The sequence below is a fragment of the Myodes glareolus genome, chromosome 14 (assembly GCF_982192425.1).
Source record: "Myodes glareolus chromosome 14, mMyoGla1.1, whole genome shotgun sequence".
Classification (NCBI taxonomy): domain Eukaryota; kingdom Metazoa; phylum Chordata; class Mammalia; order Rodentia; family Cricetidae; genus Myodes; species Myodes glareolus.
Genome location: NC_142039.1, coordinates 65,178,540 through 65,192,572, shown reverse-complemented (window position 1 = coordinate 65,192,572; position 14,033 = coordinate 65,178,540). Strand labels below are relative to the sequence as shown.

The 14,033-nt window shown below is 45.5% G+C and overlaps 1 protein-coding gene and 1 long non-coding RNA gene across 2 annotated transcripts in view; one reads left to right on the top strand and one right to left on the bottom strand.

Moving 5' to 3' along the window:
• Positions 1 to 14,033, bottom strand: part of LOC148119901 (uncharacterized) — a 95,722-nt gene that overhangs the window by 42,364 nt on the left and 39,325 nt on the right. The gene's annotated exons all lie outside the window — the stretch shown is intronic.
• Id4 (inhibitor of DNA binding 4) lies at positions 5,147 to 8,476 on the top strand. Its single transcript, XM_048433012.3, has 3 exons — positions 5,147 to 5,993; positions 6,335 to 6,393; positions 6,961 to 8,476. The coding sequence occupies exons 1-2, from the start codon at positions 5,553 to 5,555 to the stop codon at positions 6,377 to 6,379; spliced, it is 486 nt and encodes a 161-aa protein (XP_048288969.2). The 5' UTR covers positions 5,147 to 5,552; the 3' UTR covers positions 6,380 to 6,393; positions 6,961 to 8,476.

Sequence of the window (14,033 nt, the reverse complement as noted above, 5' to 3'; positions counted from 1 at the left end):
TGATCTCTTTGGCGTCTCCATAACCACTTCCCTAGTATGAGTTCCTGTCATTGATGGCATAGGCATGAGGGGGTATTGAGTATCTCATGTGTACAAGCATCCCACCATATTCTCCCCATTGTTTATTGACTGGCCTTTTCCTGGGGCTTCCAGTCCACCCTGTGACTCTTCTTGTTGTTACACAGGGACACTGAGCTTACACAGATTATACCATGAAATTTTAGTGAAAAAAAATATAGTACCTGTTGAAAAATTTTGCCATGGAAGGGTATAAAAGAGGCATTTCATCATGCTTTCTGCCAAGGAAAATGTGTAGAAGGAAAAACATGATAAGATACCCTTACTATAAAATGATGGAACTTCTTTTTCAAATTTTATTTGTGTGTGTGTGTGTGTGTGTGTGTGTGTGTGTGTGTGTGTGTGTTTCCTTCCATTGTGTAGGTTCCAGGGATCAATCTCAGGTCATCAAGCTTGCTGGACAAACCCTCTTATCATCTGATTCCTCCCAGGGAAGCTTCTTATCTTTCCCCACCCACTGGGTGTTTCCCCAAAGCAGCTGCAAATTTGAGGTAAGTTAGATGGCAGAGGCTCCAGCGAGGGTGGATCACAGAGACAGAATGTGAATCTAGCAATTGCACAAAGGAAAAGGCTTTTCAAATGATCAGGTTGGTTCTTCAGGGCCTTGAATCATGTCATTGCAGAACAGTCAGAGACCTTAGGAGAAGATGTGGGTTTAGCATAATGCATTTACAGCAAGCAATGGGTTAGCCATGTGAGCTGTTACAGTCAGACAATAGCTGCCTTGCACCTGCTTGGGAGTGCAGCTTCCCAGCATTTAGTTATTGCTCTGATGCCCGACTCATAGCAACGTGGTGTAGAGTGAGGGAAATGATGGATGTCTCCATTCTTCTCCTACCATTTCTTCATGGTCACTCACATTGCCACTGACAGTATCTGATAGTTCCAGGTTCTTTGCATAATCCCAAAATTTAGCAGGTTCTTAGTACTGAATTTTGAGAGTACTTTTTCAGGTGTGTGTGTGTGTGTGTGTGTGTGTGTGTGTCTATATCTATGTCTGTGCGTGTGTGTGTGTGTTATTCATGAGAGGCAAATGTTCTACCTACCTCTTCTTTTTATATAACTCTTCTGGAAAAAAAGGGTTTATATAATTCTTCTGGAAGATACTTCAAAAATGGGTTCTAAAAGTCACATGGAAATACGATGTACCCATCCAGGACAGCCCCAAACCAAAATTAATTAGAAGATCATGTTACCCAACACTTTCCAAGCTTATCATAAAGCTACCCTGATCGAGACATTGTGGTTGTGGTATAAAAGCAAATGTAGGCCAATGGAACAGAGTTTCAAGGCTAGGTGGAGAACACCATGTGCCTTCAGCTGACTTGGAGTTGTCAAGGCAATGCCAGGACAAAGAACGGTCCTTTAGCTAGAACAATTAAATCCAAATGCATAAAGTGTTGACCTCAGTTGTTACCTTGTGCCACATATGAAATAGAAAGATAACAAACCTACACATAATGCAGAAAACAATGACCAACCACCTCTTAGATGACCCACTTGTGGGATGCCGGACAGAGTTCTCAGGACTTAACAATTTTTGTAGAGAAAACGCAGCATACATTTACTAGAGCGTATGTATCATAAGCATAAAATACGACACTCCTGCAGATATTCAATAATATAAAAGTATTGAGATGAGCAGCCTGAGTTGAGAACAGCCTTCCCTTTTGTCTCTCCCTTCCCACTTTTCTCTGGCTTTAATATGATAAATGTTTTTGAAAAATTCACCTACTTCTAATGCCTTAAAAAAAAAGTCCTGTAAATAAAGCATTTTTGATGACTGCATCTGCCCATTCACACTCAATATGTACAGTCCTTTTCTTTCCTGTCTTTTCTAAGGCCAACTACACCAAGAAGTTGTCAGTGTTTCCTAGGTGCTTAGCAGCAACCCTGGCTCAGATGAGCGTGCAGGTGCCTGATAAGGACAGCCTGGAACTTGAACTGTAATTCCCCAGCTCGCTCTTCTGGAGCAAGGGGACATTCCAGCCAGAGAGTCCATAATGATTGCCAGCGCCCTGGAAGAACACACATGTCTCCCGTGACCGTTCCTAACAGCTAGGGGAAAGTGGGGCATGGGAACACAGGTGCTTCTGTGTGGTCCTGTGCAGGCCTTAGAAGGATAGAGTCCTCAGAGGGCTTACAGGCTAAATAGTGTAATATGCTTGGGTGCTCTTGTAAACACAGGGGCCCTGAAAATCTAAGTGTTCAGCAAGAGTCTGGTAAACACTCAGAACAGCCCTCAAGCCCGTCCTGCGGATCTCCATCTGGAGGTGGGTGTGTATATGTCCGTCATCACCACGGCTTCCTGATATCCAAGCCATTGCGTCCTCCTGGATTTCCACTGAGGTAAATTCTGAATCTCTGGCACTTCCACAGCAATGGGTTTGGGCTAGCCTATCTCATTTTTACAAGTGTGAATATAGCACTTTTCTGTAAGAGGAAGAGTCATGGGTCAGCTCTGTTTCTTCCTTGAACTTACACGGTTAATTCAAATTCTGGGAAGTGGAGGACACTGAAAATTTTATGTCAGTTTTGCTGTCATCTAAGTGTCTATACCTAAGAATTAAAAAATACATTGCATGAGCTCCAGTGTTCTCTGGTTTCATAGGCCTAGAAGAGCAAGATCATATTCCTTAATCCCATTGTTTACTATTTTATGTAGCGCTTTAATTTTTTATTGTCTTCATGCCTTCTGACCTTCAAAACGAAGCATACAACAGCTGCCTCCGCCTTCTGCATGAACAGGGTTTGCGGATCACACTTTTCCTGGGTGATCTTGACCACCGAGTGACGATCAGTACTTCCAGCTCTGCCCCATCGTGGTAAACCCAGCACTTCTACCTCTAAGCCCTGCCATACAAGCAGCCCTGAAACTGACTGTTGGCACAGGCAAGGTGTTGATCTCTGAGGCTAGAGCAAATTCCAGAAAATTTGCCACATATTTATAACTTTAGCCTTACTGTTGATAAGGTTAGCCTAAATAAACATTTGATACATTGTGTGTGCTCTGGACATAGTAAGATTTTTTCCAAAACCATAATAGAACACCTGTGTGTATGTATATATCTATTTCTAGTATCGAATGTGGTGATAAATATATTAGCTTTTGCCCACCTGGACTCTCCCTGAGTTCCCATTTAAAATCACAGTATTTCCCTCTGTGTGTTTTTATATTAAGAATGTATATGACTTTGGGAGAGAATGCTACTTAGCATTTTGTAACTGATTTTCTCAGTAACTGTGCATGAAGACTGTGCACAAAAGCAAACAAGAATGTCATTTGTTTCCAATAGTTAGGGACAGTGGCCTCTAAGGATTTGGGGGAGAGGAAGATTGTTGTATCCACTTTTGTAACTGATATTTACTAGTGCACTCAATTTTGTCAGGAAAAAGCAAGGTACTCTGGGAAAATAGTGGCCCAAAAGCAGGGCACTCTGGGAAAACAGTGGCCAAATAGTCAAAATGTGCACGCAGGACAAAACAAAATACCTGCCTAATATGGGTACGGGAATTCTGAGAAGCAGACTTGAGGAGAAGAAAGCCCGTCCAGGGGTGGCCAGAAGAAATGAAGACCACATCTCTTTCAATTATAAGTGAAAATGAAGGCACCAGTCCATGTCGTGTATGGGAAGGAAGAAAATCCTCGGGTTAATTCATCTCCAGGCGTGTCTAAAGGTGGGAGGGCTTAAACAGGGAAAACTAGAAATCCATCTCCTGTGAGCTGTGGCTTTTATGCTTATTTGCTATCTGAAGAGCTTGATTTTTTTTTCTTGAAGGGAACAACACACAAGCAACACTTACTTTTGAACCCTTGAAGGACTGCTTTTTTGTTAAAAAGCTAACACACACACACACACACACACACACACACACACACACACACACACTTCTTAAAGGAACAGGCCTTGTAGCAGCAGGGTGGGACCCAAGCAGGAGCTCAGTGACTGGAAATGGATTTTGTAGCCATTCAGGGAAGCTCCTGAACTATTCTTATCCCCTTATACAAAGCAAGGTGCGCAGAAATAAGTGAAGCCATGCATTAATGGCTTAAATTAAGTTACAGGTATAAATTTTACATAAATCAGATTAATATTATATGTCATGGTGGTGGAAGTTAAAACACTTCGTGTCCATGCATTTTAAAATTTTTGCCTGCTCCAATTTTACGCCCACAAAGCAATTGTACTGCTTAAGCCCACTTCTGCATCTAGATAGGTCCAAGAAAAACCCACCACGATCTAAAATCTTGGTTTTTTTTTTATTATTATTTTGTTTTGCTTTTTTGTTTTTCATCAGAATCCCTGCATTTGATCTGGCTTCCGGCATTCTTTTCCTATATTTTTTTTTCTTTTGCTAAGCTTTAGCGTGCATATATATGCATACATACATATGGAAAGGCTACTCATTCCATTCAATCATATGAGCTCCGCAATTGTGCAAACATGAATGATAACACCATGGGGGGTAACAGACAAATGAACCAACGTGCTTCTTGAAAGCTAGTCCTGAAGGCAATGGAATCTTAGTGACGGGTAGCCTAGGGGCTCAGCTCCCCAATTAGAAGAATAACAGGGAACCTGCGAGCAAGACACAGAGTGTCGTGCCCTCACCCCCAACCCCATCCCCCCATATCCCCCCCCCCCCCCACGCCCCGGCAGCCTAGGCCCGTGGAGAATGCATTCCAACCCGCGCATTCCCCTAGTTCTTCGCAGGAACTTCTCTCTGTCTCTTCTCCCTCGGGCACTCTCCATCCTGGCCCGACTCCCACCCAGTTCTCATTTTCTCAGGTCCCCTCCCACAGCATTGACGGAATGAAGTGCCCTTCCCATTGGCCCGAGCCTCATTTTCCCCCCCCTCCCCCAGGTGGCACTGGCCTCCTGATTGGTTGGTCACTCCAGACCCCCCCCCCCCCCCGCCATCCCTGCACTTGGGTTGCCCGGCGCCCCGCCCTCGCCACCTCCCTCCGCGCCACCGCCTGCGCGCCCAGCTCGCCCGCGTCCGGTTCTTGGGGCGACCCAGCCCGCGCGCTGGCCCCGCCCCCAGGGCGCGCGCGGCTCTACATATACTGCTGCGCCGCGAGCCGAGCGAAGCCGTTGAGCGGGGAGGCGCGGTTGGGAGTCTTCACTTGAGAGGGTAGTAGCCGGCTAGGGGAGCACGGTGGTGGCGATCCACCTTAGTCTGAGCTCGAAAGGGAGCGACTCAGAGACCAGGGTGGGCTACTTTATTTTTCTTCCGGGCCTTTTTATTTTTCTTGTCTTTCGCTTTGGGCCGAGTGTCGCTCACTGAAAACTGAGATATCCTTGCCAAAACCCTGAGCGACCCTTCCGTCGATTTCTGGGGCTCGGCGTCGCCGGCTGCTGCAAGCGTCTCGGACGCGCAGGCTAGGGGAGCAAAGCGCTTCGCAGGCGGGGATCCGGAGCTCTCTCGACCGTTCGTCCCAACAGCGGGTATCCTCGCGCAGGACGCGCGCGATGAAGGCGGTGAGCCCGGTGCGCCCCTCGGGCCGAAAGGCGCCGTCGGGCTGCGGCGGCGGGGAGCTGGCGCTACGCTGCCTGGCCGAGCATGGCCACAGCCTGGGTGGCTCGGCGGCCGCCGCCGCCGCCGCCGCGGCAGCGCGCTGCAAGGCAGCCGAGGCTGCGGCCGACGAGCCGGCGCTGTGCCTGCAGTGCGATATGAACGACTGCTACAGCCGCCTGCGGAGGCTCGTGCCCACCATCCCGCCCAACAAGAAAGTCAGCAAAGTGGAAATCCTGCAGCATGTTATCGACTACATCCTGGACCTGCAGCTGGCGCTGGAGACGCACCCTGCTCTGCTGAGACAGCCGCCACCGCCTGCGCCACAGCTCCACCCGGCCGGGGCTTGTCCGGCTGCGCCGCCGCGGACCCCGCTCACTGCGCTCAACACGGACCCGGTGAGAAGCCTCCGTGGGCGTCCCCCGGGCATCACGAGGGCGGTGGTGGGGCAGCAAGATACGGGTGGTCCTCCTCCTCCCAGGGAATGGCAGCGGCTTCCCGGATCTCCGCCGGGAGCCGCCTGCTGGGCTGGGTGATCGCAAGTGCCCGTGCAGGAGCTGGTTGGGACTCGGAGCTGCGCGTCTCCAGGACTGTCCCTTGCAGTTTCAGGGGACTTCCCCAGCTTCTGACTGGGGTGGGGACTCCGCGCTCCTGCCTAGTTTCCCAGGACGGCTCCCGGGCGGTGGCGACAGCGTCTGCACACCCTAACCTTTCCTTTGGTGTTGGGTTGCTGTTCCAGGCCGGCGCCGTGAACAAGCAGGGCGACAGCATTCTGTGCCGCTGAGCCGCGCTGGCCAGGTGAGCGCTCAGGTCCCGAATTGGGTGGTGGATCACCGGGGTCTCACCTCCCCAGGGGCTGCTGGTGCCAGGCACCGTGGTGATCTTTCTCTCTCAGCATTTCGTAGAGTAAGTCCCCGTGCACACCCACACCTTCTCTGCCACGCAGTTAGTGACACAGTCCGCACTTCGTTTCCCATCACGGGGGTGGGGGTCGCTCTGCAGCTGCGCCCGCTTTCCTCTCGCTCTGCTGGTCCCCTCTACCTCTAAGGGAGGGCACCCTCCTGGGCGTGGAAACTGCCCCAGTGTCCCAAGTTCTCCTAGCCCTCCTCCTCACCCCTCATCCCCAGTAGAGCGACCTGAGACAAGAGGTGCATGCGGACAAAGTGTCCCGGAATGCTTCCCTTCGCCGTCCCCAGCCCACATTTGCCTCCTTGGCGCTTGGCTGTGCTGCGGGCTGCGGGTGTTGTCTGACCCGGCAGTTTGTTTTGGGTTGTTGATCATGCATGTCTTGAGTTTGGTCGGTGGCGCCAGTTAGTCTGCAGCGAGATGGTTCACACACCCCCTCTATTCATTCCTCTTCCACAGGTGTGCGGCAGCCTGAGCACCAGCGAGTTAGGAGCCCTAGAAAGGGAGGGCCAGAGCAGAAATCAAGAGAAAAAAGCCACCGGAGGAAAAAGAAAAAAGTCTTCAGCAAATCTAGAAACGTCTCATCTCGTCATTCCAAGAGAGAGAGAGAGAGGAAAAATAATAATAATAAAACTTTCATTCACTTTTAATTTTTTGCACGTTCACAAGCTTTCTCCGTACGTATTCTCTTTTGTTTCTTTTATAACCGCTGTGAATTGTACATTTCTGTGGTTATTTTTGTCACCCTTTGGGAGGTGCAGTTAAACTTGGAAGTTTAAGTGTGACAGGACTGCTAAGTAGAAGACCAATAGTGAATCCAACTTTAGAGGCTACATTGTGACGAGGGAACTTGTTTTTGTTTTTGAAGCTTTACTAATATACCAGAGCATTGTAGATACGTTATTTTACATCTATTGTTTAAAATAGATGATTATAACAGGGCAGGGAACTTCTCTGCAAGAATGTTACATATTGTATAGATAAGTGAGTGACATTTCATACCCTGTATATATAGAGATGTTCTATAAAGTGTGAGAAAGTATATGCGCTTTAATAGACTACTGTAATTATAAGATATTTTTAATTAAATATTTTTTGTAAATATTATGTGTGCGTTTTTTTAATCTATGGTAATATTTCTTTTAGAAAATTCTTTTCCAGCTCCCTTGCAGAGCTCTTAATATCTCAAAGTGTTTTGTTTGACCAGGCTGTTGATTTGTTTTTGTTTTGCTCAGTATCCAGTATCTGAGGCTCGGCAGTTACAGCCCTAGGTACAGGTCTTGCATGATTGCATGAGATGTTTAATCACAAAATAAACTTGTTCTGAGTCCAATCAGATGTGTTTTCTTTAACCTAGACAGAAACCTTTGTATCTGAAGTGTACATGTTGAAAACATACCTTATCGATTTTTAAGTACAGGGTTTTATAGTGTAATATATAAAGAATTAAGTGTGTGAGTTTTTCTTTTTGAACTGAGATAAAAAATTAGATTCCGGGTGATTTTGCATATAGGATGGAGAAATGCTTGGCTATTTAAGGAGTCCACAGAATCTGCTCTTATCAAAGTGAAAATGCTTGTCGGTCTTCATTTTACACTAAAGCATAATGTCATGAAGTTTCGTATCTGTACAGATCATTTAAGTCATAGAAATGAAAAATGTTCTCTGCTTGCTACCAAAGGACAAACTCTTGGAAACGGACATTTTCTGCCCTCCTTTCTCCAAAGAATATTACTAGGCATCAGTAGAAGAGGAAAAATAAGAGCATAGTGGAAAATCCTTCAAGCAGGGATAAAAGTCGATCTTCAAACATTAACTTACGTAGACCAAAAATTCTGATGACCGCATCTAGATTATTTTTTTATAAAAATGATTTTCACTATAGCGATGTCAGTTACCACTAAGCTCCTGTCCAATTTCATGTGATGTGTAACTTTTACATGTGAAAATTAAAAGTAGATTTATCTGTCTTGTACTGTGACTTCTGGTGTGATTTCTTTAGCACCATTGAACTGATTTAGGACCCTTTCCTTCCAGGAAAGTCGTATTTTCTAGGTGAGCTGTTAACTCCAGGGTTGGTGAACATCACACATTTAATGTAATGGGTATTTTACATACCAGTTAGATGGGATTTTTAGAGCGGGAGAATTAAGTAGGATTTAATTGGGTGCTTTGTAAATAGTGAACTGTGTGTAAACGTGGTCTGTTTGATTTCTAAAAGGAAAGGATTTGTTTCAGATTATACAAGAATAAAAGTATTATAGACCCAAGGGACTTTTTATGAAGTCAAAGTCAAATATTTATGGGAATATGAAATGTCACAGTCCCTAGCTGTCAGTTGAAGTAGTAATACCTCAACAGACATGGACAAAATGAATATGAGCAGGTTAAAAATTAACTGAGGGTTTCTTTCAAACCTGTGTCCTCTCCCTCACCCACCCACCCACCACCAGTGCTTGCTTGCCCTTCAGCTTCCCTGGTCTCTGGTGTTTCCAGAATTTGATATATCTGGTGTTGAACCTTATAAAGTCAAAGGACGGCCTTGGATGAGATTTTTGCTAATTTTTTTATTACTCATTGTTCTCACACATCAGGAGGAGAACCCTGGAACACTGGTGGAATTCCGAGGCTGGAGAATTCTAAGGACTGCATTCTTTGTTAGTAAAAAGGGCACAATCCCTCCTTTTCTTTGGCAGTTGGAGTTCAGAGGGATTGTGTCACACGTCCTTCCCTGGAACTGAGTTTTTCATGCCTGACTGCTGAACCTTACTTAAGCTGTTAGACAAGTCAAAGCTCACTTTACTGGGCTCTGAATCTTTAAGAAAAAAAAAAAGTCTAGATGTTTCCAGTATTAGAAGAGAGATACTGGTGTTTAGATTTATATTTGAGCATACAAAAAGAAAACACTGAAATGTGTTTTTGGAGATGCTGTTCCTGAGAGTTCGTATTTTTCCCTTGGCCCACTGAAGCAGTATTTGACATTTCTAAATAGAACTACTGCTCCTTAAATGACAGAAAAAAAAAGTATACAGTTGTACAAGATACCACAATCTGTGAACATATTGCCTGTATCCTAACCAGGCAACCAGATAATAAAATCATTTGAGTTTCTCATCCAGATAGTTTTACTTGGGCAAATATTTAGCTTAGCAAAAGAAAATATCCTGCCTTTTTTTTTTTTTTTTTTTGGTAATTTGTAGAGTTTTATTGTATAGGCAAAACCAAAGAATAAGGTTCATTTCAAATCCTGGAAGGAATATAAGTGTCCCCCGGCAGAGGATGTTGTTCCTGAAGTTGTTAGGAAACCTGGCATCTCACATCTGGTGATTTTTTTTTAAAAAAATACGCCTTTTCATTTCAAAGAACTGACAGACTCTCGTATTGTGTGATTCCTACTCCAGTTTAGTGTCGAACTTGAACTGCATTTTTAGAACTTAAAGAAAAATTTTTGATTCACCCCCCACACCCTGTTGTATTAGATGCCTCCTGTACTAATAAATCAGTCTTCGCTGAGAAAAAGGATCTGAAGTTTGTGGTTTTTAATTGACTTGCCCTGAGTTATGCAATTTTTCATTATCAGGAACATGTCCCTTGATGGATCGCCTCAATTATTTACCATGTTCCTTACCATGGGGTGAAAAATGCGTCTTTAAAATGGTGATGGGAATAGGAAGAAAATGTAGCTTGAACGGGGCTAGCTTTCCTACTTGATGGTGTCTGTTATGACAGGAAGCAGAGATCCTAAACCCGGAGAGGGCGGTGCCCAGAGAAGACCAGATTCCAAAAAAAGGAAAGTGTGTGATGGACACAGAAAGAAAATATTTCCCAGTAGTGCAGAATCGAATCAAACCGCCTCTGCCGTTCGAGCTGGCACATATTAATTATATCCATGTTGATCAGCCCACACAGCCCTGAGGTCTCCACAGGGCCAAGCCCCCACCCTCCAGGCTGATGAGGAAGGGAAGCCTTCCCACTGCCACCTGGTTAAGTCCAGGAAATGAATTTTTAGCTTCTGAGTGAATCTTAATAGGGCTGTCCTCAGTAGGCTTCAGACCCACGACTTCTTTCATCAGAAGCTGCGCTATGTTGCTAAAGTACTGGTTTTATTCGTTAGCAGCCCTGCCCACAAGACTGTAAAACTGGTCTGACTTCCAGCTGCTCCTTTAAGAAGATTTAGGGCGTACGTTCAGTGACAGGGACACTATTGGCAAATGGGACCCGATTTATTGAAGGGTGACAACCTCAGGTCTCACAGGCTTCCCTGGGAGCTGGGAATACTGTAAATCCCGGGCAAGCTCTTCCTCATTCAAGTCTACTCCCCTCTCCCAGCTCTTCCTTACCAAGGGCCTTCTCCACACACCAAAGCAAAGCAATGGATGAAGGGAAGCTGCCTGAACATAAAATGAAAAGAGATGTAAAACCCAGGGTTAACTTGGAAAGCCCCTCTGAAGCCACACAAATAAGGACAAACACCCCTGTTTCTGAGGGGACAAAACAAAGTGAATTACCTGGGTTTCACTAACTAAAATAGGACGCGAGACGATCTGAACTTTAAACATCTAAATAAGGAGACCCAAGTCACTTTCCATATATGAATCCTCTAGTGTGTGGAATTTTTTCCCATAAGAAATTGCCTACTCCAGAGAGGAACTTTTTAAGGGATTCCATGCAAGCTTACAGGGAACAGAGATATTATCATTGACTTTTAATTAGCATTTTGTAATTCTTCATGGTATAAAATGCCGGTTGGCACTTCTGACATGCATATTGAAGTCAAACTTTATAATTATATCTTTTATTCCAAGTTTTAATTCCCAAGGTATTGAAGTCTAATGGTTCTTCATGCAGATTCGTGTTTCTTAAATACTCAAATATCTTAAATATCTCTTGAATATTTTAAACATCTGTTGAAATATTTAAGATATTTCCTTAAATACTAGCCTAAAAATACACAAGTTTTAGCAGTCAGTTGAGACCCTACAATCATGGCTGTGAACCACACACAGCAAACAGAGAGGAAAATGACATTTGAAGAGGCTTTTTTCACTTGAAAAAAAAAAAACTATAAATTTTCCTCCATTCTCATCAGCTTTTAATTCCTAAGATTGGTAATTTCCATCTTTCTTTTTCTTTCTTTTCTTTCAAACCCTGTCCCCTTTTCTTGGACTATTCTAACCAAGCATGCCATATTAAAGCACAAGGCAGGATTAAAACAAAACAAAAGAACAGGTAAATCACAGGTTACTGTGTTTAGAAAATCCTAGGATGCTGTTTGACCCTTGCCAATAATCTCAAGAAAAATAAAGAGAAGGAAGATGTTCTCATTTGTGTGTCAAACATCAGAGACCCCCCAGGAAACATAGCACTAACAGGCAGAAAGGACACGTGACTTCGCCATCCATCCTCAGAAACAGTTTTCATACATGTTGAGCCTGAATCTGTGGTTGTATTTGAAACAAAGGAGGCTCCCAAAGGTTGAAGACCACCCATGCTTTTTCTTTTTATGGCCCATGGTGCCTTGTAAAGTATTTGGTGGAATGAACGATGTCTCCTTCGGAAAGCTTCATCCCAGAACCCCTGGTCAGTTACCCCTTTACCCTTCTACCTGCACTTGAAACCACAGGTTCAGCTGAGCCCAGGCCCTTCTGCCTCTGAGAAGCAGTAGATTTAAATGTCTTCCCCAGACCTGCTCCTCTCTTGTATTCTTTACTGGACTGATGGGACCCTCCACGAAGAAAAGCACTTGACTGTGTCTCTTGACTCCACTGCAAAAAATGGCTACTGAAGCTCTCTCACAATCCCATGCCAGTCCCCTGGGGTCTCTGCTACCTCTGTCCATGACCCTTCCATTTCACACCTGGACCAGAAGACCTGAGCATCTGGGCACCAAATAAGCCATTTCCAGGCTGGAGATAAAATCCGGTTGGTAAAGTGCCTCTCCAGCATGACGGAGGGCCCCAGTGGAATCTACCACATAAACTGGGTGAAAATAGCTCAGGCCCATAACCCAAGTACTTGGGAGGCAGAGACAAGAGGATCCTAGTTCAAGTAACAAAGTGAGTCCAAAGCCAACCTGGGATACATGAGACCCTGTCTCTAAGAGTGATGATGGTGATGATGACGGCGCTCGTTCCCACCAGCCCCCCTTCTCCACTCCTGAGTGCCACTGTGCACACATTTTATGTCCCCACCATACCTAAGATCTCATCCTGAATGGCTGAAGTTAGCTTGTCTTGCAAGTTTTGACAGAGTATGATTGATCCCTGACTGTTAGGGAGAGAACGGCCCAAGGAAAGATACACCTGGAATGTGGAACTGGAAGGGTGGAGGACAGAGGCACCTGCCCTGCCAGCCAAACCAGCTAAGTCAACCTGATCTATCTCTGAATGCTCTTTCATGCTTCCTTCCTTCCCACACAGGGGTAACACTCCCCTGCCTGGACCCCCTGAACCCCAACTCCCAGTCCTGACTATTAAATTCCCAACTATCTTTCACGATTCAGCTGCTACGCCATTTAGGGACATCTTCACTGTCTCTCCTCACCCTGCCAGCTACAGGCTACTCCTCATGATATATTAGCATTATTTTCATGTTTTCTCGTGACCGTGGTCATGGTTGACCCTTGACCTTCTGAGAACTGCGGAGCACAAGTGCTAGCTCTGTACCAGCAAATCTAGCAAATTCTTTGTAGCACAAAACTGCAGAGGAAAGATTTTCATTATCTAAAAGCCTCTGGCTGCCTCCAACACAGAAAAGAGATAAGCAGTCTGTTCTTGAGAGTGAAGGAGTGTGGTCAGCCGGAGGCAGAGAGTCGGAAGGGGACATTGAGAAGGGGAAATGAAAGCCGGAACGGATCTGGTGTCCTAAGTAGAAAAAGAGGCTTCGCTGACTCAAGTTAAGATTAGAAGACAATGTCAGTCAGTGCCTGGGGTGAAGATGCAAGGCAAAGAGGGGTGACTGCAAGTGACTTGAGAAGTCTAGAACCAGCGGCTCCCCTGGGGTAGGGGTGAGGGAATCTCTCTCTCTCTCTCTCCCTCCCTCCTTCCCTCCCTTCCTCCCTCCCTCCCTCCCTCTCTCTCTCTGTGAGTGTATGCATGAGTTGTGTGTATGTGTGTGTGTGTGCATGCATGCGTGTGTGTTTGTGTGTGTGTGTGTGTGTGTGTGTATACACGTGTGTCTTGGCTTTCAGCCCCATGGATTTAACTGTCATGAGCAGATCAGCCATGCTCCACGATCCTCATGAAGCAGTTCTCAGAGGACGTGTTTGCTGCATGATCTCCCCAGAAGCAGCATGCAGAGAGACAATGCTCACTGCTTCAGCTATGATCTGAGGCCCCAAAAGGGGTGTATGATTAGAAACTGGCCTGTGTATTAGAACACACATCTTACTTTCCAACGAAACGACAGACATTCAAAAGACAAAGCGGTGGAGTCAGGCCTGAGACCAGGTTTCTCTGTCTCTAAAGCAGAGAGTAAAATCACTGTGGATGGGTCTCCTCCCACTTTACCCCCCAGTGACCTCTGCCATCCTA